Source organism: Chamaea fasciata, unplaced genomic scaffold (assembly GCF_029207755.1).
Source record: "Chamaea fasciata isolate MVZ Bird 193981 ecotype frontalis unplaced genomic scaffold, bChaFas1.0.hap1 SCAF_21, whole genome shotgun sequence".
Taxonomy (NCBI): domain Eukaryota; kingdom Metazoa; phylum Chordata; class Aves; order Passeriformes; family Sylviidae; genus Chamaea; species Chamaea fasciata.
Window position 1 is genome coordinate 265,774 of NW_027094106.1, and position 26,626 is coordinate 292,399.

Below are 26,626 nucleotides of genomic sequence, written 5' to 3' on the forward strand. Positions count from 1 at the left end.
ACCCCGCTCGCTCGGCACAGCCGCGCTACCCTGTACCACTGAACGTACCTGTCAGGCCGTTCCCATCGGACCGCGCCCCAGCCTGGGCCCGTCCCCTCAGCTGGCACCTTCCCTTCCTCGCCGTTCGCATCCCCCGCCCCGCCCTGTCCCGCCCGCACCTGGGCGCGCTCGAAGCTCTCCCGCTCCGCCTCCAGACCGCCGCCGCCCGCCCGCCGGCTCAACACCTTGGGCAGCGGGTTGGACACCTGCTTCATAGTGCTGCTCACGCGGTCCATGGCCGCCCCGGGCCCGCCACCACCCCGGCCTCGCCGCCCCGCGCAGCGCCGCTGCCGCGCGGGCCCCGCGCCATTGGCCCGCCCACCTGCCACTCACGGCGGGGCGCGCCCCGCGGGCACCACCCTTCCACCCGCACCTCCGCCCGCCGGCCCGGCTTCTCGCTCTCATTGGTTCCTGGCATAGCCACTGGGGAGGAGCGGCATGGGCGGTCCAGCCCCTGCGTGAAAAACGCCAAACTCATTGGTTCAGCTGGACGTCAGTCAACGCTAGCTCCCGCCCCCAAGAGTCGCCTGCCCGCTGTCCCGCCTTAAGGGACCGCACCCTTAGCACCGCCCACCCAAGCGCTGTGGCCACGCCTTCACGCCTTCTCTGCTGTAATTGGCCCATGACCCTGCCGCTCACACTTCGGTGTCCCGCCCCGCCCCTGATCGGAGTGGGGCGCGGCGCCCCCTGGCGGCGGTGGGGATGCCGTTGATGCCGGGCCCGCGGGGGGGATCGGGCCGCGCTGGGGCCTCGCCGGGAAGGGCTCGGCTGTGTACGGGGCGCCGCCGCAGCGTCCGCTGGGCGTGGAGGGCCGCTGTCGAACGGCTCTGTGCCGCGGCTGAACCATCCGGGTCCGCAGGCCGCGGGGGTCCTTACAGGTCGTCCGTGCGGCCTGCGAGCCTGCGGCCCCTCAGCCGAGCCCAGAGTGTGATCGCGGAGGTGCCACGGCACCATTGCCCCCTCCCTGCTACTCGTCTCAGGCCCAGCCCGGCCCCTCTCGAGGCTAAGCCCCCTGATCAGGCAGTCCTTGGCGCACCGGATGGTTCAGGGCTCCCCAGCCCTGCCTGGGGCCAAGGTTGGGGAGGCGGCTCCACCGTCGGTGAGCGCGAGCAGGGCCCCGGCAGCCTGCGGAATTGTTGTGTGGGGCTTTTCCTTTGTGGGATCCAGACTGCGAGCTCTGGAGGGGGATGCTGCAGGAACAGCTGCCAGAGCCTAGAGAGAAGGGTGTAGCATTGGCAGAGCGTCAGAATGTGGTTACAGGTGTCTGAAAAGAGAGGAGACCTGAGAGTAGGATTTTGCTTCCCCTGAGCAGCTGGGCTGTGCTTTAGCATATCCTGATCTGAGCCTGTGTCTCTGGTGCCGTCACTCTGATCAGAGGTTTGTGTAGGGTTAGATTGGATATCGGAAATAAATTGGCTGTTAAGGGTGGTTAAAGCCATGGCACAAGTTGCCCAGAGAAGCTGTGGCTGCCCCATCCCTGGAAGTTGTCCAGGACACGTTGCACAGAGCTTGGAGCAACCTGGTCTAGTGGAAGATGTCCCTGCCCATGGCAGGGGGTGGAACAGGATTGTTGGAAATGATAAAACTTCTAAAATTTTTAACTAACTTTAATCAGGGGTTTTGTTCATCTTTGTTCAGGGGGAAGGGAATGGAAGTTTCTTTTCAAGAGACAGTTCCCTGGGCAAGGCCTGATGAGATTAACATCTCAATGGACTGGGAGCCGCCAGAGGATGCACAAGAGATAAGCAAGCACAATGCCTGAACATCCTTCCTGGTGTTTTGGAGACACCTCATCTGGGAAAAGATCATAAGAGAAGAATGAGGACTTCCCCTCACCTTGGATGTGGGATCAATTACCAATAGGAAGCCAAATACTAAGAACTGTGTAACTTGGGACCAATAAACCTTGAACCCAGTAATTTCTCTGGGTTTTGACTGTATAAGTATGTGAAAAATCCAAAAAAAAGACGTGTGATGGAATGATTTTTTTGCACAACCCAGGCAACGTGTGGATGAAATGACTTCTGTTGCACATCCTGGCCAGAACAACATCCTGGCCAGAACAAAGTAATGCTTGAGTTCTCTAACAATAAAAATTGCAGAGTTTTGTTTTTCCTGCTATTTCAGTGACAGGATGAGCTTTAAGGTTTCTTCCGACCCAAACCATTCTGCGATTCTCTCAACCCAGTGAATTGCTGACTCCTGTAATTTTGACCAGGAATACCATCCTATTCCAGAGGCAAATTTCTCACTTGGAACATTTCTGCAATATTGGGAGAAATCACGTTTTTTGTGAAGGGACTGAAAACTGAATCCCCAGATATGGCAAATGGGCTGTGCTGGGGTCGTGCCACCTGGGCTCCTGCATCCTTAAAAGCAGATCATAACAAAAAAGTGACTTTGCTCCAGGTGGGGAGGAACTGTGCAAAACACTGCTGGAGTGATGGGGCAGTCTGGGAACAGCTGTTTAGGTTGTGGGCTGGCAGGAGCTCTTGTATAAGCAATCTTCCCAGCTTAACTCTGTTTTGTGTCTTTTCAGCTGAAATAATTGCCACACCAGGACCCTCCTGGAGCTACCCAGCACAGTGTGTGACAGGCTGTTAACATCACAGGTCTTCCCAGTCCCTGTGCATTGGATATCAAATCCCAGCTGATGGGAAATGGCCTGCCCAGAGCAGTGAGGCCATTCCTCCCACTGTGGCTTGTCTCAAGCCTGTCTGCATTCTCCATAATGTACTTTCTGGAAACCTGCCTCCTTCCTTGGGGCTGCACCCAGAGGAGGTCAAATGGGTTTGATTTATCCACTATTACAGCGAGGCAATTAATAATTGAAGAAATGACATCATTGCTGGATAGAGACAGAGGAAAGGAAGAGCAAAGGAGGCACTGGACAAATGACATTGGTATCCTTGTGATCTGGACCTCTCCCATCCTCCACCTCACTTGGAACATCCTGCTCCTGGAGCCCATGGCCAGGGCCCACTAGGCTGAGGCCTGGTGTAGCTGCACCCTCCTACTGAAGAGCAGAGTCACACCCTCTTCTTCCCTAGCCAGGGCTCAGCACCCACTTTGGGACCTGGACAGGAGCAGAGGAAGATGCTTGGATGTGGGACAGAACAGTCTGCTTCTACTGGCTGCTCCTGCCTCCCCCAAGGAAGGGGCTGTAACAGGATGGAACTGGGATCCAGCCCATGGGCTGCTGGTCAGACCACCCTGAGCTAGCCCAGTCCATGCAGCATCTCTGCTGGAATGTGCTGTGGTGCTCTGCAGGGATTTGAGGGGCTCCTTTCCAGTGGGAGAGAGTACCTTGTTTTCAGGTAGTTGAGAGGGGAAAGCACAGAGCTATTCCTGTGGAGCATCTGTTCCTCTGTCTCAGGTTCCATGGGGAGATGATGGGGAAGGACTGAAAATGAGCAGGGTGGAGGTAGAGCAGGTTGGGCATTGCTCTTCCTCCCCAGGAGTTCCTTTTTTAGAAGCCATGGCTGGGGTTCACCTGTTATCACAGTGCTCTGTCCTCACTCCTGTCCAAGAGGCTGGACTGAAGGGTGATGGCGGGGCCCCTCATGGGGGGTGTCTGGCCTGTGTGGGGACAGGCATTGTCTGGATGTGGAAAGGACAATGTGTGCCCTCTCTTTTTACCTGCTCAGCAGTATGTGGCATCCATCAAGTGCTGCTCAGGCTAGGCAGGTGGGACTGGAGCTCATCCTTCCCCTGTTGCAGGGCCCTGTAAGGCAGTTCCCTCTTCCTGCTCCATGCCCAGAGGCACCTGTCCACAGGACCCTAAAAGGGGTCTGCTCCCATTCTGTCAGGACACCCTTAACCCAAAGGAGAAGAACAAGTGGCAGGAGAGGGGCCAGAAGGGACTGCAGGGGCTATGGGCCCTACCCAGGGCTCCGGGATCCTCTTTCTGCGGGGGCTGGGAGCTAGAGTCTGTTTTTCCAATCCCCTCCCCAGCCAGAGCTGGAGAGTCCCAGGGTGCTGCTGCAACACTCATCACCCTCCCGTGGCCTGGCCTGGGCTCAGGGAGGGCACAGATCCCCCTTGTTTCAGCAGGAAAACAGAATCATAGAGCTCCACAGTACTTCCTCTGTTATCCTGCTGGCTGTGCCAGAGTGGGCTGGCACAGGGCTCTGTGCTAATATCCTGCTCTTTCCTCCTTGTAGGTGGGAAAAATGGAACCCAAATAGATCCCCTTCATTAGTCCCTTTACACATTCCAAGGCACATCATCCTGATCCCACCCAAGCAGATGAGCTGTTCCTGGGGCTGCATGTCAAAAGGGCAGTGGCCATGTCAAGCCTTTCATAAACCCAATCCTGCAGGCCCAGATGCAGCCCTGCCCTGGTGATGGGGTAATTTTCTCAGACTCTGGGATAAAAAAACCCTCCTGAGCCAAAGTGCCCACCTGAAGAGGGCAGGGTAGTGGTCCAGACCCAGCAGACGGGTCCTTGGGGGGGAAAGATTGTGCCAGGAGGAGCAGGCATGGGAGCATGGGGAGAATTTTCATCTTTTCATCCCGTGTTTTGAATGCTTTGCAAACAGATGCTGTAGTTGAGTCTTTGCTTGTGCTCCCAAAGAGACCCTGGGCTGCTATGTGGGGCAGGGACAGTCCTGGTGCAGGACTTGGGAGAGCATTGGAGGCAGAGCAGCCTGGGACTGGGAGAGGGTTTTGGAGAGAACTGCTTGGCTAGGGCACTTGAGGTCCATGGTGCCCTCACCTCTGTCCTGTCTAGGTCTTCTACTTGCCCAGGTGTTACAAGGAGGGCTGTAACCCCAAAACATCATCTGCTGTGTTCTCTGCACAGAAGCCTCAGCAACTGCCTCTTCTTGCCCAAGAATTCAAATGCAAAGCTGAAGAGGCTTCCAGATGGATCTGCAAAAGAAGACCTGAACTCCACAGGGACGCTCGGCTGCAGGGGCAGCTGCCTAGATGAGAAACAGGCTCATGAGCAGGACCTGAAAGTGGGAACTGTTTTTGCCACTTGCTGGAGAGCATCCCCTTGGCATGGCCAGTAGGTCCAGCTGCAGCACCCCCCCAAGCCCAGGTCTCTTTCCTGGCAAACCTGGTTTCACAGAATCGGTTGGAAAAGACCTCTGAGATCAAGTCCAACCTATGACTGGTCACCACCATGTCAATCAGACCATGGTGGGCACGAAGCGAACACTTAGGACACTAAGTGTCACATCAAGTCTTTCCCTAAACACCTCCAGGGATGGTGACTCCACCACCTCCCTGGGCAGCCCATTCCAGTGGCTGATCACCCTTTCTGTGAAGAAATTCTTCCTAATTCTTCCTTTATGTCTGTGTTGGGAGCTTTGGCTACCAGAGTGGGATCACCAAGGAAAGGATTTCTATGTAAGACTTGGGGTGTGCAGAGTTGGGTGTGGGAGCCCTGTGCTTACACAGGAGAGCACAAGGCCCTGCAGCAAGGGGTGGACATAGATCTGGAGAGCAAGTATATACTTGTCTTTCCTTTATTGTACAGGAAACATTCTGGCTCTCTACACCTCCCTGGCAGGAGGATGGAGCCAGGTGGGGATCAGACTCTGCTCCTAGGGAACTGTCACCAGTAGGGACACGAAAGAATGAGGCAGGTAGCAAGAAGGTCAGCAGGGAAGTTCTATATTTAATTTTCTGACTCCATCTTATATACAATTCTTTCAGAAGGCACAAGATTGGCTACATAGGTTGCCACCTCTTTGACCTCGTTGGTGAAGACTACTATCAGTTACTTTTCTCCTCCCAGAGGAGAAATATGTAAACGAAAAGATAAATTCTAAAAATATACATTGTTTTCTTGAAGCTGCATGAGGACAAAATACAAATTCTGAAAAGCAGGCAAAGTTGGGGCGACAGGGAACAAGTGATGGGACAAGGAAAATGGCCTCAAGTTGAACCAACTGAATTCAAGTTTCCTAACCTGAATGACTCCATGATTTCTATGAGTTCCATGATTCAGCATACTAGTGCTCTTTTCAAATGTTGTTTTCAAGATTCCTGCAACTCCATGGCCTGACTTCCAGATGTCCCCTGTACCTCCAGCTGACAACAGGCGGCAGAGTGTGCAAAGAGAATGCGGCCGTCACTCTGGTGCTTGGCAGCCTCAAGTCCTGCCTGTTGCCCACCCAACACCAAATGGTTTTATTTTCCTTTCTCTGAACTGTGGCTAAACTTGGAGCTGCAGCTGCTGGACATGCCCTGCTCAGCTCCAGGCCAGTGGCTACTCAGTACTGAGCGCATTGTTGGGGAAACAAAGGTGTTGTGGCAGAAACATCATTTGGCTGTCCTGGAAAGTACCATCATATTTCTGTGAGGGCCACATCCCAACGTAGCATCCAGTCATCTCCTCCTCTTTAGACTCTTGGTTCCAAAGTGAAGCTTTTATAGGTTCCCCAAATTTGTCTTGGAAAATTACATGGATTGCAGCAATGTATTTCTGCTTTGCTGTGTGCTTAGAAATTGTTGGAGTCTTTCTGTTGACATTTACCAAAAATATTTATCTGGAGGCACATCCTGGTGTATAGATTTCAGTCCAGGGATTTCCATGCAATTTCACAAGCTACTCTGAAGCACTGTTGGACCAGTTGCCCTGGGGAATCAAAGATGAACAGTTGCAGAGGATGTAGACTAAGGATCCATCTACATCAGCCTTGATACCTCCAGATGTGGCCACAGCAGACCCCTTGAAGAGACAGATCAATATTTGTACTGCACCCTGGAGTGCACTCTCAGCCCCCAGCCATTCTCATTTCCCAAACCTTCTCAAGCTTATTGCTCTGAAATCCAAGTTCAGACTCAAGGAAATTTCCTCGTGCTCACCATGTCCCTTGGCAAGGAGCTCCTCATGTGAAGAGCTGCCTCCCTCTGTTCCTTTTGAACCTGCCTCTTGCCTGTTCTATTGAATAATCCGTGGTTTCTGCTCTGGGACTATTTGCTTTGTCCCTCTTTCTCGGCCACTTAACCATCTTGCAGACTTCAATTCCCATGTGAAAAGTCTCAATGCTTCTTGAAAATACTTCTTGTCTGAGATCTTACTTGGTGCTGCACCACCCTAGGATCTCTGGCCCCAGTCATTTTCTTTCTGTTTCCAACTGATTTTCTCACAGTTAAACTCAGTTTCTCACATTAGTGATCTGGCAGCTCCCAGGAGCACTGTGATAAAGTGATCCCCCAGACATGACTCCAATGCAGGAGGTGGTGTGGTGGAGCAGGGCTGAGCAGAGATTTTCTCCCACATCCCAAAACTGTCCTGGTGATGAATCCAAAGATACTATGTGGTTTCTATCTATAGCTGAAGCACACCATAAGGCAGAGGTTTTACAGACTCCACAAATAGCCACTATTTAGGATGTATAATATGGAGGATGTTTTAGAAATCAAAATATTTAGAGGTTTGCATTATTTGTCTTGGCAGGAACGAGCAGCCAAGACTGAAATACAGAATCTTTAAGGAAGGAACAAAGTTGAGGAAAACAGTGAATAGGGGAAATAACAGAAGTGTTGAAACCTCCAAGAATTCCTTTTGGTTGAATGGAAGCAGGAAATACAGCACAGTGTATCCAAAAGGAGGGAGAATTCGTTGACAATGTTGAGGCACATTTATATTTCTGCTATAAAATACTGATTTTTCAAAACAAATCTTGACATTTCAATCAAACCTATAGTTGAATGTTGCAGAACATTCAGAACACTCAACTAAAGCTGCTCTGAGCTGGGCTGTGTTTTTGTGAGCCATCAGCGAGGAGACTCCAGCTCATTCCCCAGTCTGTTCTCCTCCTCTCAGTTTTATTCTGGTCCCTGTGTGGAAATGTGTCAGAGCAGTGTAGGATTGGTCTGAATGGGAATTTGTGCAAGTTTGTTTCTGAATGTGCTGGCAGAAATGGAAGAAGCAGGGGATGGAAGGAGTAGATGTTGGTGACACCTAATCTTGGAGGACTTTTCCAACATTATTTATTCTAGGATTCTGTGATTCTGTGACTCACACTGAGCAGTTTATTAACACTGCTTAGAGAAGACTGTGACAGGTTTAGAGGTTACCACTGATAATAACTGACCGCAAAAATGTTGGGAGTCTCCTGACCTTCCTCCCCACTAGAGCTATATTTATATTATTTTCTTGGGAAAAGGTAAAGTTACAGTTGATGGCATTTACAGTTTAGGTGGAGTTTGATTGACTTTAGTTATTAGCATACGTGGAGGTGAGAAAAGTAATATATATTTCTGAATTAAGCGAAGTTCAGCTTTCTATTTCCATCTAGATAATTCCTTTGGCTTAGTTCCCATTAGCTGCATTGTTTTCCATTGATCCTATCCACTACACTGCTTTGTCGCTCCATTGTTTGTTTTATATTTGCTTTGATTTCAGCAGAGAATTACTGCAGTACCTCCGTGCTGCTCCATCCTTTGTTCCATGTCATCCTTGGAGTGGCACACCGAGCTCCATGAGCATTCCTGCTCCTAAGGTGGGCAGGCAGTTTGTCCCTGTCCTTGCACTCCATCTTGCTGAGCTTTGGGTTTCAGTCTCCTCACATCATCTTTTTCCCACTGTGTGCAGTGTGGGGGGGAGTGGATCCATGGTGGTGGTAGGACCTCATGCCCTTGGAGGTACCAGGTTTCATCCCAGTATCTCAATGGGCTCTGGAACATAGTACAAGGCAAGCCATGGAGCAGGAAGGATCCCAGAGGAATCCTGCGCTCCTCAGTTGTTCAGAGCAGGGTATTCTGAGTCTTCTTCTCAAGTAAAACTCAGCCTTGATTCTGGCTGTCTCAACTGACTCTCACTCTGGGAGTTTAACCCCTGAGCAGCAGCTGGGATGAAAGCAAGCCAATCCATGGGGAGAGAGCTTCAGAGAAGGGAACGGATGTGCCAGGGCTAAGCTGGGGACTGGGCTGTGATGGCAGCAGAGAATCCATGGGCTGTATGGAGCCTGCCCACCTGCTGTGGGATGGGGCAGGTATGTCCCTGCTAAGGAGATGTCTTTCCAAAAACCCAGCAACATGCCCTGTGCTCCCAGGGCTCTGTGGGCAGACCCTCCTCAGCTCCCCAGTCCCCAGGCTTGTAGGTGCCCCTCCCTGGCACCACAGCACCACGTGCGGTCTCCCCCAGGCTCGGTTTTGTTCCTGCATAGTAACAGAGTGTTAGAGAGTTGTAGTGAGAGAAAAAACTTTGTGTAAAACAAACCCCACCATGGCAGCACCTGTACCCTCTAATGACTCTGGCTCACTTTTCCATGGAGTTCAGTCTCCTGAGATATGCTGGCTATCTATCACATGCCCTGGGGCACTTGGGAGCCCCAGGCCTCCAATCTGCCCTTCCAGGGAATATCTTCATTTCCTTTTGATTTCCTCTTCTGGGTTCCTACAAGGAACCCCACTTTGTGGGGGGCAGGGGAGGGATTCTATTTTGTGATCATCCTCCTCCACAGAGGAACAAGACCTCTTTTGTGGCTTTCCCATTGTGGCTGTGGTTGTCCAGCACCCAGACACATTTCCCAGCACCATGGAGATCTTGCTCTTCCTCCACTCTCCTGAGGCTTTGTCCACAAAAAACCCCTGTTTTTCTGCCTGGAAAACAGCAGAGCCCTTCTGGAGCTCTGGGATGTAACTGCTTCCAGCAGTTTTTTTGACAGTGCAGAGACACCATGCCCATCCCAAGCAATATGCGCTAAATCAGCCAATCTTTTCTCTGTGTGTGGCAGCTGGGACAATGACAGAGCAGTATCAGGAGGGTGCTATTGCTACACTGCTGGAACCACATAACCATCGTTGCAGCTTTGCTGTGCTAACATGATCATGAGCTCCTGAAGTTCTCTGTATGTGTCAATGCCTGATTCCCATGTTGATGAAGAACTGAATACTATTTTAGCTGTCACTGGTATTTAGGAAGTTGTGACGTAGCAGAACCAGTTCACTAAAGACTGGCTGCAAGGGATGCTCAAGGACAGAAGTGGAGCCCAGGTCTGGAATGGCACCATGCTCCACCCTCTGCTCTGCACATTTATGCACCAATGGCCTTCAGGGTCCCACGGAGGAAGCCCCCATTGCAAGTGGGACCTAGCATGGCTGGGTGGGAACCTGGGTGGTCAGCCTGACTCTCAGACTTTCCCTGTTCCAGTTGCTGTGGCAGAGGTGAGATCTCCTGTTTCTTCATGATGCAGATGTTCTGGGAAGCACAAGTGCGTGACAGCCATGGTTGTCCTCCATCCACTGCTGTCACTTCTAGGCAAGAGGTCCACCTACTGATCTTCTGAATCACTCATTCTGGGTTTTCTGCAGAATCCTTAGGTCAGGGGAAATGAAATGACAGGTCATATCCTGTTCTCTGTCCTCTCATGGTATCTTATCACCCATGGTATCATACCCTGTGCCATGTCAGGACACTGCTCTCATTGGGGCTCTGGATGGTTTCCTCTACAGGGCTGTGTGGTATCCTTAACACTGCACTTTTTCCATTGTGTCATGGCTTTCAGCAATGTTTCCATCATGTTTCAATCTTGGTTGCTGTCTCCCTGTATAAAGAGGGCTGAGCCCAGGGATCCCACACCAGGCACAGCAAGGGGCACACTGCAACAGTCCAGCCTCACTCCTGCCATTCATCTGTACCCAACAGGACCATGAAGACCTTCACAGCAGCCCTTTCTGTACTTGTTGTAGTTGTCTTCTGCTACCAGGCCACCTCTTCTCCAAGTGAGTCCAATTTCTCCTTTCCAAGGAGCTCCCTCCTCTTTCTGTCTGCTGTATAAGGTCTAGTAATGCTTGGCAGCTCTCTCTTACCGGCATCTGCTATAGGAAAGGAGAGGCCTGTCTTACCTTGGCTCTCTGGGGGGAAGATGGTGGGAGCCCATTGTGGGATCAGCACTTCCTCCAGTGGGGATCTTCTCATCTTCTGACCCTACTTCTGCCCACTGGCACTTTTCCTGGTCTGGTGTAATCAGAAAACTTCTCTTCCAGTTTCTGTCAACCTTTATGGTCCCTGCTGTGTTGAGTACATCACCAGACCGTTGCCCTTGAGCCTTGTGGTAAAGTATGAGCACACAGGCAGCCACTGCTCCCCACCAGCTGTGATGTGAGTAGATCTTGGGACCCTGCGTGTCGTGACAGTGTCAGGAAACCCCACATCATACCTCATCCTGACATGGAAAAGCACTGGGCAGGGCTTTCCCATGTGAGGAAAACAGCCTGGGAACATATCAGAGGGCAATCCCACATCCCAGGCAGCCAGTTTGTGGACCTTCCTATTAGATTTGAGCCAAAAGAACTTTTGCTGGTCACCCCCTCACTCCATATAGTGGGACCCAGCCAGGATGGTGTCCCAGATGTAGAGATGCTGGGGACAAAGTGGCTTAAGTGGCAGAGAGCAGGACACCTGTATGGACATAGAGCCACCCCCATCCTATTTCCCTAGGGCTGTTTTACAGCCTGTAGAGGTGTCTGGTGGGCTTCACTGGTGGTGTGGGGCAGGTGGTTCCACTCTCCTCTCTGTCACGCTTTCCCTCTCCTCACTGGATTTCCTTTTCCAGATTTACCACCATCAAGAACAGGCTGGTCTGTGCCAACCCTAATGACAAGTGGGTCCAGGACATAATGAATCAATTAAAGGACAATGAGCACAGTGGATGAGCAATACCCTGTTCTCTCCAAGCATCACTTCTGCAAGGACCTGCTCTCATGGACACCTCTGAGACATATTCCATTTTCTCATTGCCTGGGAACTTGGCAGGGTATTCAACTCAGTGTTTAGCCCTTTTATTGAAGGTTGTGCAAAGGCAGTCTTAATTGATTTGACATTTTCAGTGAAACTTTTCATTCTCCTTTGTACTGAATATGTTGAAGTTATTTTTGTATAATAAAGAAGAGCAAAACTTGCAACTTCTCCCAGCGGTTCTTGGGACAGAGACTGGGGTGCATAGCAGTGGCTGGAAGGGGGTCAGGGCTGACACTCGAGGGTGTGTGGGTGATGGGGTGACACCTGGCTGTCCCCCAGCCCCAGCCCCTCTGTGCATGCATGGGAGGGCACTTCTCACCCTGCCTGTCCCTCCTGCCTCCTGCACATTCCCAAGCTCCCGGCTCTCTGCAGTGCCTGGGTGTCACAGGGGATGTTTTGGCACAATTGTTGGTGTGGCGAGGGGTCCCTGACCTCGGCCTACATCTTTGGGCAGCGGGCAGGTGTCAAAGGGGCTCCATGGGCTGCTGAGCTCAGCCAACACCAGACCCGACCCCATCTCCACTACCGTCCCGGTCCGGGGCTGTCTCTGGCCACGGGTTATTTCTAGTGCTTCCTAATCTGTCCCGCTCTCCCCGCGGGGTTTTTCTCTGGCTTTGCCCCGCCGGGCTGGAGGCAGTCCCAGCCTTCGGGGCTGGCTGCAGCTGTCCCGGCCGGTGCCAGCTCCTCCCCCCAGCGGCACTGAGGCTCCGTGGCCGGTGCTATCAGGCGGCAAGGCCGGCTCGTCCTCCAGGTTTTCATGGCACTGCCGGTACTTCCTTGTCGTGGGGCTGTGCCAGTCCAGCCCGCCTTTGCTGGCTGACGAGGGGGCGAGGGAAGTGCCCGTCGAGACCAGCGGGCCACCATGGCGCTGGCAGGTGCCCTGGAGCGGCTGCAGGAGGAGGCCATCTGCCCCATCTGCCTGGAGTACATGAGCGAGCCGGTCAGCATCGATTGCGGCCACAACTTCTGCCGGGGCTGCATCGCCAAGCACTGCCAGGACAAGGGGCTGTGGGCCGACGGGCCCTTCTCCTGCCCGCAGTGCCGGGCCTCCTGCCACCGCAGCAGCTTCCGACCCAACCGGCAGCTGGCCAACATCGTGGAGAGCATCCGCCAGCTGGGGCTGCGGGGCGGCCTGGGGCCCGAGCTGGAGCCGGGGACCCCCCTGTGCCCTCAGCATGACGAGCGCCTGAAGCTGTTCTGTGAGGAGGACGAGGAGCCCATCTGCGTGGTGTGTCGGGAGTCCCTGCACCACCGCCCGCACACTGTCTACCCCATCGAGGAGGCGGCCCACGTCTACAAGGTAGGGGAGGGTGGGGCACCGGGGTCCCTGTCCTGCTTCGCGGCAGTCTGGCACGGGGGAGTGCGGCCACCGGGACCCCGACATGGCCAGTGCACCGCTAGGAAAGCAGAAGAAGGGAGGGTGCAGACGGTGACGCTCCTTCCCCCCCCCCCCCCCCCCCCCCCCCGTCCTCACACTGGACCCGCCTTATCTTCCAAACTGTTGTAGGACTCAGGCTCACCCAGTCCATCCAGCTCAGGGAGGCAGCCTGGCTCCCTGCCCATTCACAACTCCTGGAGAAGCTGAGCCAGTGGGTCCCTGAGGACATTTTGCCTCGGTGGAGGAATGCTGGCACCCAAACTCCACTTCCCAGCTATGATCCACCATTCACCCTTCACCAGCATGGAAAGAGGGCTGTCACTTTGGTCTCCAGAACCTTATAGTGAGAAAAAACATAGAGGAAACCTGAGGAGCATGGGGAGGGTTAACGCTGCGAGTGAAGAGCACAGCTGCTTGGTTCGGGTGCCAGTCCTGGCACCGCCTAGCACCGGGTCAGTGTCTCCCCCCAGGCAGAAGGGACCCAGCCAACCTGCAGTGCTCTGCGGATGCTACTGGGGTGGGCTGAGCCCATTTTTCCTCTTTCCAGGTCAAACTCCAGAAATCCCTGGAGAATCTTTCACAGGAAGTGGAAGAGGTGAAGAAGCGTGAGTCAGCAGAAAGGATGAAAACTCAGGAGTGCAAGGCAGGTGCCTGTCTTAATTCTTAAAGAATGAACTTCAGAGATATCAGAATTAAAAAAAATCCCACCCTGAATGGTCTTAGCCTGGAGAAAATGATAAATCTATGTCCCCAGATGTGTTCCCATGTCCTCCGGTCACATGTAGGAGCAATGCTGGAAGCCGGGCTCAGTAAACGTGTGTGGCTCCTTAAAAAGGTTTGCAAGGAGCAGCATGGCAGATTCCCAGGAATCATGACGACTTTATGCTGGTTAAACAAGTAGACTTGGGCTATTTTTTATTGCCTTTTGTTTTACGGCATGTGCTTGAGCTCCAAGCCAGGCGTGAGATATGTGGGATGAGCTCTGCTCCACAGCAACAGGAACCAGAAGTGTTTCCATACGAAAAAAAAAGTTGAATTACTGCACCTCTGCCCAATTTCAGAAGTTCTGGGAGGAGCAGATGCCAGCAAACAGCGGCATTTCAAGTCCCTTGGGGTGAAAGCTGGAAAGTAAAAGTAACTGCAGAAAAGGAAATTAAACTGCAGGATGAGTTATCCAGCTCTGAATTTGAGACAATGGTTAATCAGCTCTGGCAGGGAAAACAGGATTCTCAGAACTCCCCTAGTTTTTTGCTCAGCTCCCTTGTCTGTGGCAGTCCAGACAAATCGTGGTGGGTTTTGAGGATGTCCCTATGAGCCCTCTGTCCCCATTGGGGTAGAGGGACAGAGATTGTGAGAGCTGTGTCACTGTCCTCCCATCCGCCTTAGTCAAGGTTCAGGGCTGTGGCTCAGCTGCCTCCAGCTTCCTCTGGTTGTACTTTTATAGCAAAAAGAGCAAAGTCCCATGTGTATGGTGAGGGGAAGAGGCTGTCCTGGCTTATCAAGTCTTCATGACTCAGGTCTAAGGAATGCTATACTTGGATGGGAAAAAAAGTGGAGTTCAATTTCCTTTCCTTTATGTTCTTTGTTCTGACATTTCCTGGCCTGAGCTCACCCCAGAGTGTCTTTCTGCAGCTCCAGGTTTCCAGTCAGTTTTTAGGAATGAGGTGAAAAACCCTAAAGCACTGGCAGACCCTGTCAGTTGCTGGCTCTTCACCTTGTAGTGAGATCTAGAGAGCCTCCTGGGCTCTGCCTTTCCATCTCTCCACAGCCCCCAGGGCTTCTTTTACATGGCAGATAGAGACAGGACACGAGGGAACCATCTTAAACTAAAAAAAGAGAGATTTAGGTTAGATATGAGGAAGAAACTCCTCCCTGTGAGGGTGCTGAGGCCATGGCACAGGTTGCCCCAAGAGGCTTTGGCCGCCCCATCCCTGGAAGTGTCCAAGGCCAGGCTAGGTTGGGCTTGGAGCAACCTGATCTAATGGAAGGTGTCCATGTCCATAGCAGGGAGTGGAAGCAGATGTTGTTTAAGATGCCTTCCAACTGAAACCATTCCATGATTTTTTTGATTTTTCAACCTCTTGCCCTTTACTGGGGATTTTTCCAGCATTGTCCACCTGTCCAAGCAGTTTATTACCTTGGATTTGGCTGGAGGTACGGAGTTGTAATAAAAACCTACCCCGACACTTGAGGGTACCTCCTTGTAGCCCCACATATCCCAGATATCTGGGGTCCAGCTGAGCAGAAATGCCCCAGGCAAAGTCCTGCTGCTGATAAACTGAGGATATGGAGTGGGAACTCCAGTGAGGTGGAAGCACAAGTTTGCCTCCGGCTGGGTTTTCAATTCATGCACTTATCAAAACAATGCAGTGTTTTCCCATGGCCTGATGCTGGGCACGGATGCTGGAGCATCCAGCTCTGTCTTGGCTGCCTGGATGACGTTCAACCCATGAATCTTCTTATCCCAAGGAGACAGTAAAGAAAAAGCGTGAGAGGATTATAAGTGAGTTTGGGAAGCTGCATCGGCTGCTGGCTGATGAGGAGAAGCTACTGCTCCAGAAGCTGGAGGAGGAAGAGAAACAGATTCTGCTGCTGATCAATGAAAACCTGGCCAGGCTGGTGGAGGAGAAGTGCTTGCTGGAGGAGCTGATCCTGGAGATAAAGGAGAAGAGCCAGCAGCCAGCTGATGGGCTGCTCAAGGTCAGGCTTTGCCACCAGCACCACTAATTCAGTCGTGGTGCCTTTGTCACCTGGGTGGGTGGCTTGGCCCAGACAAACCCTGAGCCATTTTTGTCTTCTAGGACATGAAAAGCATCCTGAGCAGGTGGGTGATTTTTCCTGGTAGGTGCCATGATTATTTCTGGTAGGTACCCATGATTATTCCTGGCAAGTACCCATGGTTATTCCTGGCAGGCACCATAGTTGTTGCTCCTATTGTCCCAGCTGCCTCCAGGCTTTGAAGGCAGATGTTTGTGTCTGTTCCACAGCAGCCACCCCATCCTCTCTGCCCAGCATCTGCTTTGGTCCTCCGGGGGTAAACACAGGAGGGACTGAGACAGTCCCTCAGAGGTACCATCCACTTTTTCCAGGGGCTCAGAGCCAAGGGCTTGTCTGACTTGTGATATGTGAGCTGTGTCCCCTGCGAAGGGACATGCTGCCCAGTGGCTTTGTTCTTTCCTTCCCCAGGCCTGGCACTGCTGCTCCCTGTATCATTTACCTCTGATCTCATTTGGATTGCCTATATGCAAGCAATTATCCCTAGTGCTGTTCCCAGCCAGAGCTCGAGGGAGCTGTTGGATCTATGGAGCCAACAAAAGGGCATTAACCCCTCTTCTGGCCAGAGAGGGGCCATGGCACAGGCTCTGGATACAGCCCTTGGGCATCCCTCTCTTCTCAGGTGTGAAGGGGTAAAGTTCCAATCCCCCAAGGCTGTGTCCATTACCCTGAAGGAAAACTACAGCATTCCTGAGCGCTGCCTGGGCATGAGGGACATGCTGAAGAAGTTCAAAGGTGAGGAGGCAGCTCCTGGCACATTTGGACTCATGTTTCCCACAGTACCCTGGGGCACTGGGAGGTTTTTCCAACAAGCTTTGTCCAGCTGCTCCCAGTTTGTGCACTGTTGAGTTCAGGCTGGTTTCATGGTGGGAAGACCTTTGTTGTGGTCTTGGATGGATAGGGAGGGGACCCTGAAGCCCAGGATATCGCTCAGGGGTTTCAAGCAACTTGTTGTCCATGACCTCTTGCTTTCAGTGTTGGCTCTTTGTGAAGCTGTGGAACTGCCCTCATTCTGCCCTGGCTCTGCAGCCTGACACCAAATATTTTGATGTGGCTGATTTTCTGTATTGCACTTCCCCACTGCCAGGCAGTGCTGGGAGCAATGCAAAACCATAAGCAAATAATTGTAGGATGTGGGACCGTTTGGGAGAGCTCAGCACCCAGGTCACAGGCATCTGCTTGTGTCTGTGTCTGCAGATACCTGAAGCCTTGTCCATCTTCCACCCTTCTCTCTCTCCAGTGGACGTGATTCTGGACCCAGAGACGGCGCACCCAGACCTCACTGTGTCCGAGGACCGCAAGAGTGTCCGGCGCGGGAGCAAGAAGCTGCTTCTGTCCCTCTTCGACAACCCCAAGAGGTTTGGCACCGCCCCGGTGGTGCTGGGTAGTCCGGGCTTCTTCTCGGGCCGCCACTACTGGGAAGTGCAGGTGGGAGACAAGCCCGAGTGGGGCCTGGGGCTGTGCCGGGAGGCTGCCAGCCGGAAAGGCTCTGTCCTCTTCACCCCCAGTAATGGCTACTGGGTGCTGCGGCTGCAAAACGGGGGCACCTATGAGGCCCTGACCGTACCCATCTCCCCCCTGACCCTGAGTGTGAGACCCCGGCGTGTCGGGATCTTCCTGGACTATGAGGCGGGAGAGATCTCCTTCTACAATGTAAGCGATCGCTCCCACATTTACACCTTCACTGACAAGTTCTCAGGCAATCTCCGGCCTCTCTTTTTCCTGGGTGCCTTTCTGGGGGGCAGAAATGCAGAACCCTTGGTGATCTCCTGGGTCAGGGACCCGCAGGGGACCGGATGCATCATCCTGTGAGAGTGGCTGCCCTGGTTTGTCAGTGGTGGGCAGTGACCTGGGAACCCAACCAGCTTCTCCCTGTGAGTGGGGCAGCACTAGGGAAAAACCTCAGTACCCTGGTGAGTGTCCTGGCAGGATTCTCACAGGGTTCTGGCTGCTGGGATGACCTGCTATGTGTAACACCCACTGTGTGCCGTGTGTTGGGAAGGCACTTGACAGCAGGGATGTGCCATAACCCTCTGTCCCACTGGTGGGGACAGGGGCGTCCCCTGATCACTGATGCCCTGATGCTCATCTCACAGGCTGCTGAAGCAGCGTATGTGCCCAGCCTGCCATGTAGTGCTGACTTTAGTGTGAATTGTACTGGAATAAGGCAATAAAGGCTTGATTTGGGGAGCCTTGTGTAGTTCATGGTGTGGGTTTGTAGTGCTGCAACTGCAAAATATCTCAGAGGGCAAAGGGTGCTGCTGGACATGGTCCTCTCCAGCCCAGAGAGGATCCTTGAGAGATCCTGCTGTGACATCTGTGGGACACAGCAGCGCTCTCCAGGCAGGGATTTGAGAGTGGCAGCTGCCTGTTTGGTGGCTTCACCCCAGCCATGTGGTGCTGGAGCCTGGGTTGAAGAGAGAGGATGTCTGTGTGGGTGTGGGTGGTCCCTGGGCTGCTGTCTCTGGTGCCCTGGTCAGAAGATCGCTTCCAGGTCTGTCAACTCCAGGTTCTCCACTGCCCCTCAAAGCCCCATGGGTGGGAAACCTCCAAGTGTGGTGAGCTGCCCACCACAGGGCAGGGGTACTTCAGGGCTGCAAGACCCAGGGAAAGAAAAATAGCCCAAACTCACCTATGTACACATTTGGTCTGTACATCCCGTGGGACATCCCTTCTCCAGGCTGTCTTGCTGCCCCAAGGCTCTTGCCCTGAACAGGTTGCCAGTGTGTCGCTGGAGGAAAAGCCCATCTGAATCTGAGTGGGGCTGTGGTCTCTTTGCACAGTGCCAGGAGGCAGGAGACACTGCCCTGGGTGCATGAAACACTGCCCCGTGGCACATGGGGTGCAAGCAGTGCCCCCAGCCCTGGACTACCAGCTGGAGTGCCTGTGCATCATGTCCTTCAGACAGAAATCAAGAAGCTGCTTCATTGGAAGTCTGATATGCTCAGCACAGTTTATCATAGAGTCCCAAACTAGTTTGGGTTGGAAGAGACCTTAAAGCTCATGTTCCACCCCCTGCCATGGGTAGCAACACCTTCCACTATCCCAGGTTGCTCCAAGCCCTGTCCAGCTTGGCCTTGGACACTTCCTGGGCTGCAACAGCTGCTCTGAGCAACCTATACCAGGGCCTCCCCACCCTCACAGGGAAGAATTCCTTCCCATATCCCCTCTAACCCTGCCCTGTGGCAGTGGGAAGCCATTCCCCCTTATCTTGTCACTCCAGGCCCTTGTAAATTGTCTCTCTCCAATTCTCTAGGGATGACCTGGATGATGCTTTAGGAGCCTTCTGGAGAAAAATTAGCTTGACTGGAAGAGCAGTTCCTCTTGGCTGAATTTTGCTGTGTTTTCAGGAGTCCCACACTCCTTCAGGATCTTTTGAAGACTGCACAACAGGGAGAACAGACTAGTGAGACAAGCTCAGTCACAGCTTTGCCATGTCCCAGGAAGGAGAAGGATGATATGTCTCAGTGGGTCCTGCAGTGCCTTGACACCCTGGAGATATATGCAGATTGTGATCTTACATACACTCTATGGAGAGGGAGTTTATGGAGCCTGAGGAGATAAGAAAGGACATGAACTTCGAGGCCTTGATAAAGGGCTGAAAGCAGAGGCAGTTGGTAGAGGGAGTTGTGAGGACAGCCATGGAAACCTGTTGTGCAGGAAAGGAACCAGGGTAAATGTCACTGAACCAGGGGTGGGAGGAGGTGATGGACTAGAAACTGTCCAGAGCAACCTGATCCTGGCAGGTGACGAACAAGTGTCACTTGTTGCTGGGGTGGGGGGGGGGTGGGGGGGGGGGGTGGTAAACTGTTTCCTGGAGAAGCAGAAGGAAGTGCAACAGTTCAGAGATCTTGCAAGTAGGGGAAATAATGAATGAGCAGAAAGGATGTGAAGTCACCCCAATGCAGCATCCAAAGTGTTTCTAGAAGTCATGAATCTGCTTCCCCCAGGAAGGACAGTAGAATTCAAAGGTATGAGATAGCTCTGAGTAGGCTCCCAGATTTTCCATCTGGTGGACTCTGCATCACTTGCTACTAAGGAACTGCTTTGGGGCAGGTACCAGTCTGCCCTCTGGTGCCCAGACTGGTTGGCAATGGGCAGCTGGAGAGCAGCTGGGAGCACTGGGTCCTGGCTTTGGGAGCTCTCTGCTGCCCTGAAACTGATCCTGGGGTGATTTGCAAGCAGGATTTCTCTCTAAGCCATGGCAAGTGGAATTTGTCCCTGTCCTCGGTGGCAATGCATTGATGTCTGGCTCTGGCCTCCACAAGACCCTGTCTTGCAAGGACCAGATCTTGCTCAGCCTCATCCACAGGGAATGGCTGCACAGCACAGCAGAGAACCATAGAATCATGGAATTGTTCAGGTTGGAAAACACCTCTAAGGTCGTTGAGTCCAACTATTACCCCAGCCTGTTCTGAACAGGACTGTTCTGCTCAAGGGGTGTGGTTTGGCTGAAGGCAGGCATCCCTTGAGATACCACATCAGGAAGAGGGACCATGGACCATGAGGGTGTTACTGTTTTTCTGAGCAATCAGTACATTAAAGTAACATCTTTAGGCGTTGGCTCCCGGGGTAGTTTGCTCACTCTGAGGCGCTGGCAGTGTCCCCTGTTAAAGTTCAGCACAGTTAACAGATCTGCAGCTTTAGAAATGTGCCTTCTCAAAAATGTTGCATCTTTCTCTTCTAGAAGAAAATGCTTCATCATCTCAGGGGGTTGGGAGTCATCATCTGTGTCTTTCTAAGAACTCAGTGGAAATGTTCTTTTGGGTCCTCATGGCCAATTCTGCTTTTTATTGGCTGTCACAGAGACAGCCAGGCACATACTCTGTAATACTTCTGTGTCTTCCTTAGCCCTGGAAGTTTGGGATATCTCACCACTTTAGGAAAACACTACTTTCATATGCAGCATACAAACACATCCTCTTTTCCATTATATTTTTGGATTCTGGCCCCTCAGAGGTGACACATGGTATCTCTGGGAATAGCAGTTCTGGATGCAGGACTGAGCCTCCTCTCCCTGTGGCAAACCAGGGCCCTGGGATGGGGAGGAAGGCATGGAATTGTCACTTCTGGGTGCACAAACATTTTGCCTTCAGTGTGTCTAATTCCTCTCTGAAAAGTGGAGATGTAAAAGCTCAGACCACGAACCTTGACTGGCTTCAATCCACAACCATCAGCACAGCCCAGCTCCTCCTTCTGTGAGATGCTGGACTCCAGCCTCTGACTCCTCTGGCATTTGATGTGCCTCAAAATGCGTACAGACACACTAGAGTGATGTAAACAGCAAATATGGAGAGATGTGCACGTACATTATAATAATGATATACTTATCATAGTAATGATTGAATTTTTGTTCAGGTAGGCTTGCCCAGGACTTTTGTCAAAATAAAAAAACCCAATCAAACCAACTAACCAACCCCCCCCCCCCCAATTAATTATTTTTATATACATTATGCAAAACATTCAGTAAATACCACACTCTGGTTTCAGGATGAGTAGTTTACAAATTCCAAAACCCTTGACAGCATTGTTCTTTTTTTGATCTGAATCCAGAGAAAATTCTCTGGAAAACCACCCTCCTCTTGGTCCCAGCCTCAATTTTCATCTGTTGCTTCAAGCTTAAGGATCCTTTCCAGTTCAGCATATTCTGTGATTCTGGTGTCCACCTGCTGGAGCACCCCATGAGGCTGTTTATGGGAGGGTTGAGCATCACAATTAGCCCAGGGCCCTGGGCATGAGCTCCCTAGGGAGAAAAAAACTCCTTACCATGAGAATGGGGATGCCCTGGCACAAGGTGCCCAGAGCAGCTGTGGCTGCCCCAGCCCTGGAAGTGTCCAAGGCCAGATTGGAGAGAGCTTGGAGCCGCCTGGGGTAGTGGAAGGTGTCCCTGCCCATGGCAGGGAATGGAACAGGATGAGCTTTGAGGTTCCTTTGAACCGAAACCATTCCATGATTTTATGATTCCATGACTCTGTGACCCAAGGATTGCACGATGTTAGGGTCTCCTTGCATCCTTCAGCTCGAGTAGCAAAATCAGTCTCAAACAGCTGCACCAACCACAAATACTGCTCAGGGCAGGGTGATCCCTGGGAGAGGATTTGAGCTGATGGTGCCATGGGTACTGCAACCACATCCTGCTCTGGGCCACTTCTCATCCTTTGCAGAACGTGCTCATTTCGCACCTCTCTGCCCAGGGTGTGGAGTTACAGCTCGTTGCTGGCTCCTCTGAGCTGTCACACGTTGGTGGGTGCAAGATCAAGGAAGACATGAGTAATTCCAGGCTCCTGCAGGCTCTCGGAATAGTGGAACAGTGGTGAGGAGCTAGCTGAGGTACCCTGGAGCTGAGGGGGAGGGCGCGGCTGTGGCAGGCTGGAATGCGCCCCGCGTGCTTTAGGACACTGCACAAGGGGTTGTTTGCCGCAGGCTCCAGCAGTGCCCGGGCTGGATAATACTCTCTGGATGACCCTGTGACCTTCCACAAGAAGCCCTGAGGCTGTGAGGCTGCTACCAGTGCCACGGGGCCAGGCGGGGATTGTGTCCAAGAGGAGCTGGAGGCTCAAATGATTTTGGGATAATCCCATCACAGGTCTTCACCCTCCTGTCTCCTGCCCCTTCTCTTCTCTGGAGTGAATGCAGCTCTGGGCCCTAGGCTTTGTGCCAATCTCAGTCCTGAGGGTAAATCTGTTGAGCAGTACCCAGGATGGCTGGTACCCAGTGGCCAAGATGTTTTCCTGGCCCTGATGAGCCCTCCTTCTGGAGCTGGCCCTGGGGTATGGAGGGTCTGGTAAGTCAGGCTTTCACCAAAGCCACCACCTTCATATGTGGGTGGTGATATCCATCTGAACCTCCCAGCCATGGGCTCCCTCCCCTCCCAGCAGCGTCTCAGGGAAGGGGGCTCTGGTCCTGCTTTCTACCCCACTACACTCCTCCCAGGGTGCTATTTTTGGTCCTGGATCCAGTCAGCACTGGGGTGGGATGACTGATGGGATCCACAGGGCCCTGGGGGCTGCATTTCCCGCAGTGAGGAGCGATATATTCCTTCCTCCCCCAGACACACCCACGTCCCCCTGATCCCTCCCAACCCCACCTGAGCCTCCTCTCCCTGCTCACCACCCATCCTCTGTGTCTGCTCAAGGTCACCCCTCCCCAGGGCTGCCTCCTACTCTGCTCCTCTGTGTCCTACTGGTGTTTATGTTTGAAATTCCAAATCCAGTATGGAAATGCAGTGGGGTGAGCTGGGCATTTTTCCATGTACTGCACCACAGATCCAGGCAGGAGGAACTCAAATCCTCCTTGTTAATCCAACAGAGCCTATCCAGAGCTGATCAGAGCATCCCAAATACCATCAGTGGTGTGGGAAATGCCATCAGGGATGTGGGAAATACTTTCACTAAGGTGGGCTCCATCTCCATCAGCTCCGGGGGGGAACAAGGGGAGATGGGCCCTTGCAGGGCCAGGTCCTGCCCTGGGCTGGGGTCTGTCATGGTCATTTCTGGACAGGCATCTCCTGAGATGAGCAGGTTTTGGAGTCAAGGTATTATTGAGAGGGAATATCTGCAATGCTTCATGTCCCAGCTAGATGAGAGCTTAATGAAGTAATTCTAAAATTCTTGTAGTGAAACATATTTTTTCCACCCTCAGCTCTGGAAATAGCTGATCCATTTTAGCTGTAGCTCTCAGAAAGCTTTCCCTAAAACAGCCAATGTATTAAATTTCAGCCTCTAAACGTAATATTTTGATTGATTATAATGGGGCCAGCAGTGGAATTTAATGAGCTTCCAATTGTCATAATGAATGGAGATTAAATACCTTATAAAAAGCTTGAGACAAGTTACTTGAATGTAATCCCTGCCCTTGTCATGACTCCTTCGTCATGGCTTTTCTTGTTATTATTTTGCAAAACAGGATGTTCAGGCACAGAAAGCTCGTACGAGTTTTGACAGTGTGGAAAAGGAAATAAAGAACTTGTCACTATTTTAATTTCAGCCACCCAAAGGATTGTAGCAAAGGCAAACAGAGAAGGTCATTACAAAAATATTTATTTACTGACATCTGAATTGAATTTTATGTCAAAAATACAGTTACTTAAATACAGAACATATAACATGAGTCTACAGGTTAAAAAAATAATATATATATATATATATATATATAAAATAAAATTATTTTTTATCTCAGAGTTATTGCACCTGATCCCTCCCCTATAAAAAAATTAAGTAGCACAACATTAAGTTGGATTTTGGAATGTTTTTAGTTTCTCTGCTAGCTCTAAATGACATTGAAGCACTTCTAATGGGCCCCAGCTGGTCACGCTCGTCCGTCCCAGCAGCTGGATCTGTCCAGAACCTCAGTCTAGCTCCAGCTCATTCACGTACTGCTGGACCCAGTCCTCCCTGGGGTTGGCACAGACTTCCCGGCCCTTCCTAGTGATAAACCTGTGGGGTGCAAGGAGGTCAGTTTTTGGTGGGAGAGTACTGAATGGAGAATCACAGAATCATGGAATTATGGAATGGTTTGGGTTGGAAGGCACCTTAAAGCTTATCCAGTTCTACTCCCTGCCATGGGCAGGGACATCTTCCACTAGACCAGATTTTTTCAAGCCCCATCCAACCTGGCTATGGACACTTCCAGGGCTGGGACAAGAGCACTGCCCAAACCCAGTCTCTCCCAAGGATGAGCAGCTTCATGCCTTGGTCATCCTACCCAGCAGCCACCAGTTTTATCTGCAAAGGGGTAGAGCAGGAGCAGCATGTGGCTTCTGTGCTCCAAGCATCACCTTGTACTTCTTGTACTTGTCTACCCCAGCCTTCCTTCCCTGTCTTTGGAAAAGGGGCCTTTCCCACCCTGGCTCCTCAGCCCAAAACCACCCCTGCCCCAGAGGAGGGACTTACACAACAGCAGGCTGGGAGCACTGGCTGTTGGTTTCATAGTAATCCTTCACAAAGCTGCGGGGCAGCTGCCGGGAGACGTAGGAGAAGCAGCAGGAGGTTGGTGGGTCGGAGCCAACTGTGGAGGGCAAAGACAGTCATTAGCAGTGGTAAGGGATGGGGAACAGGACAGGAACCTGAGATCACCCAGCCCTGCGTCTGGGGAGCAGGGATGATGTGGAAGAGTAAGAGAAAGGATGTTTTTTTTTTCCTCTTCCTTCAGTTGTTTCCCTGCTGTGTTCACTCTGAGCTGGCATTGACACAGCTCATGCCACCAGGCAACATCTCCCAGACCAAACCTGGCCAGCCCTAGCCTTCCTCAGGGTGCCCACATTTGACCTCTGTAGCAGGAGTGGGGGCCATGGTTGTGCTTTTAGCCTAAATAGGGTAAAAAGCCTTTAGCTTTTATGCTAATGGTCTTTGAGCTATGCCTGTCCCACAGCCTTGGAGCACCTGCCAGAAGATGGTGGGACAGAGGGAGGGAACTGGAGTGGAAGTGCTGCCAGAAGGGGCTGTCCCAGTAGCGACAACTCTCCTGTCCCCACTTAGAAAGGGTGGGGAGAGAGAGTCTGGACTTACGTGGAGCAGCAGGGGTCTGGTAGCAGAAGGCAGCGATGAGGATGGCGAGGGCAAGCACAGACACCTTCATGTTGGTGGAGAAGTGGTGGCTGGAGCTGGAGTAGTTTGGAAGCCTCTTTGCTGTCTGATGCTGAGACCATCAGCAGCCCCTCAATTTATGGGGCGAGAGGTCTGTGCAGTGGCTTACGTAGGCATGGTGGAATTTCCACCAGGGTCCACTTGTGGTGCAGTCTCGTGATGGAACAGAGCAGCCCCAGCCCCGGAAGAATGAAGCTCCCTGCTCGATTCAGTGCCTCCCCAGTGACACAGGATATGAAAGAGTCACTGTGGCTATTTCTGCTTCTCTTATGTTTCCCTTAGTAAGAAGTTCCTCTGTGAAGGTTACTGTATTTGTTAAGTCCCCTGTTACCCAACCTTCCCAGCTGGGAGAGTGTATCCATGCAAGAACTGTGCTGAAGGGCCCAGGAGCATCAGTGGGATGAGGCTGGTTAGCGAAAAAGAGACTGAAGTCTCCTTCACCATAGACTTCTCCCCTCCCATATCTGCAAAGCCCTTGCTGCCTCATGAGCAAGAGGTGGGAGCTGTCACCAGTGTCCTGCATGTGTTCCCCATGGTTGGAGGTGACTCAGGGCATGTCCTGCAGCTGTGACACCATGGCAGGCACTGGCATAGGTAGTGGTGGGCATGAAAGAGGAGTCTGAGAAGACGTAACACTCAAGTTTCCTCCTGAATTTAAGGGAAAGTAGAGCTGAGATGGGCTGCTTGTTATCCTGGAATGGCCTGATGCATTCCAGGACCTATAAGGAGACATTAAATTACAAGTTAATTATACAGTTTTTTATACAGATTATACAGCTACATTTCAAGGGCTACTGGTAGTCTGGGCATGGGGATGCAGAGAGCTGAAAGAAGTGTGGAAATTGGTAATCCTGAAGATGAGGCAGAAGGAGTTCCAGGAGCAGGATGAGGAAAGAAACAGTGATTCTGAAAATGAGGAGCAGATTAACTGTGGGGTGAGAGCATGGGCAGAAACTGGGATGTTGGGAAGAAAAGAGTATCCTGTCTCTTTAATGAGAGGAAATGACCACAGGCTGGGGAAGCTGTACAATGTATGGGAGAGAGTAAGAGCTCCGTGAAGGCTGGGCAAGGGCTGAGACAGGGATGGGTCATTGGGAAGAAACCCCCAGCCTCCACAGAGAGAGCCACGAAGGTCTGACAGACTCC

The 26,626-nt window shown here is 52.1% G+C and overlaps 4 protein-coding genes across 5 annotated transcripts in view; 2 read left to right on the forward strand and 2 right to left on the reverse strand.

Annotated features, from left to right (window-relative positions):
- POM121 (POM121 transmembrane nucleoporin) overlaps positions 1-313 on the reverse strand; it is a 58,652-nt gene extending 58,339 nt beyond the window's left edge. For both annotated transcript variants that reach the window (XM_066202247.1, XM_066202245.1), the window contains exon 1: positions 159-313. In XM_066202247.1, the coding sequence (XP_066058344.1) occupies positions 159-275 (117 nt within the window). In that variant the 5' untranslated portion in view covers positions 276-313. The remainder of the gene's footprint in view (positions 1-158) is intronic.
- Positions 314-10,652: 10,339 nt separating this feature from the next.
- On the forward strand, positions 10,653-11,715 carry LOC136300111 (C-C motif chemokine 5-like). Its single transcript, XM_066202256.1, has 3 exons — positions 10,653-10,725; positions 10,990-11,104; positions 11,559-11,715. Exons 1-3 carry the CDS (start codon positions 10,653-10,655, stop codon positions 11,656-11,658), a joined length of 288 nt encoding a protein of 95 aa, XP_066058353.1. The 3' UTR covers positions 11,659-11,715.
- A 720-nt stretch (positions 11,716-12,435) lies between these two features.
- On the forward strand, positions 12,436-18,101 carry TRIM50 (tripartite motif containing 50). Its single transcript, XM_066202248.1, has 6 exons — positions 12,436-13,043; positions 13,669-13,764; positions 15,591-15,821; positions 15,923-15,945; positions 16,519-16,631; positions 17,137-18,101. The coding sequence occupies exons 1-6, from the start codon at positions 12,606-12,608 to the stop codon at positions 17,706-17,708; spliced, it is 1,473 nt and encodes a 490-aa protein (XP_066058345.1). The 5' UTR covers positions 12,436-12,605; the 3' UTR covers positions 17,709-18,101.
- A 5,813-nt stretch (positions 18,102-23,914) lies between these two features.
- Positions 23,915-25,677, reverse strand: LOC136300109 (C-C motif chemokine 4 homolog). The gene is made up of 3 exons (XM_066202253.1): positions 25,403-25,677; positions 24,788-24,902; positions 23,915-24,331 (listed from the first exon to the last, which is right to left on the reverse strand). The coding sequence occupies exons 1-3, from the start codon at positions 25,470-25,472 to the stop codon at positions 24,244-24,246; spliced, it is 273 nt and encodes a 90-aa protein (XP_066058350.1). The 5' UTR covers positions 25,473-25,677; the 3' UTR covers positions 23,915-24,243.
- Positions 25,678-26,626: the final 949 nt, after the last annotated feature.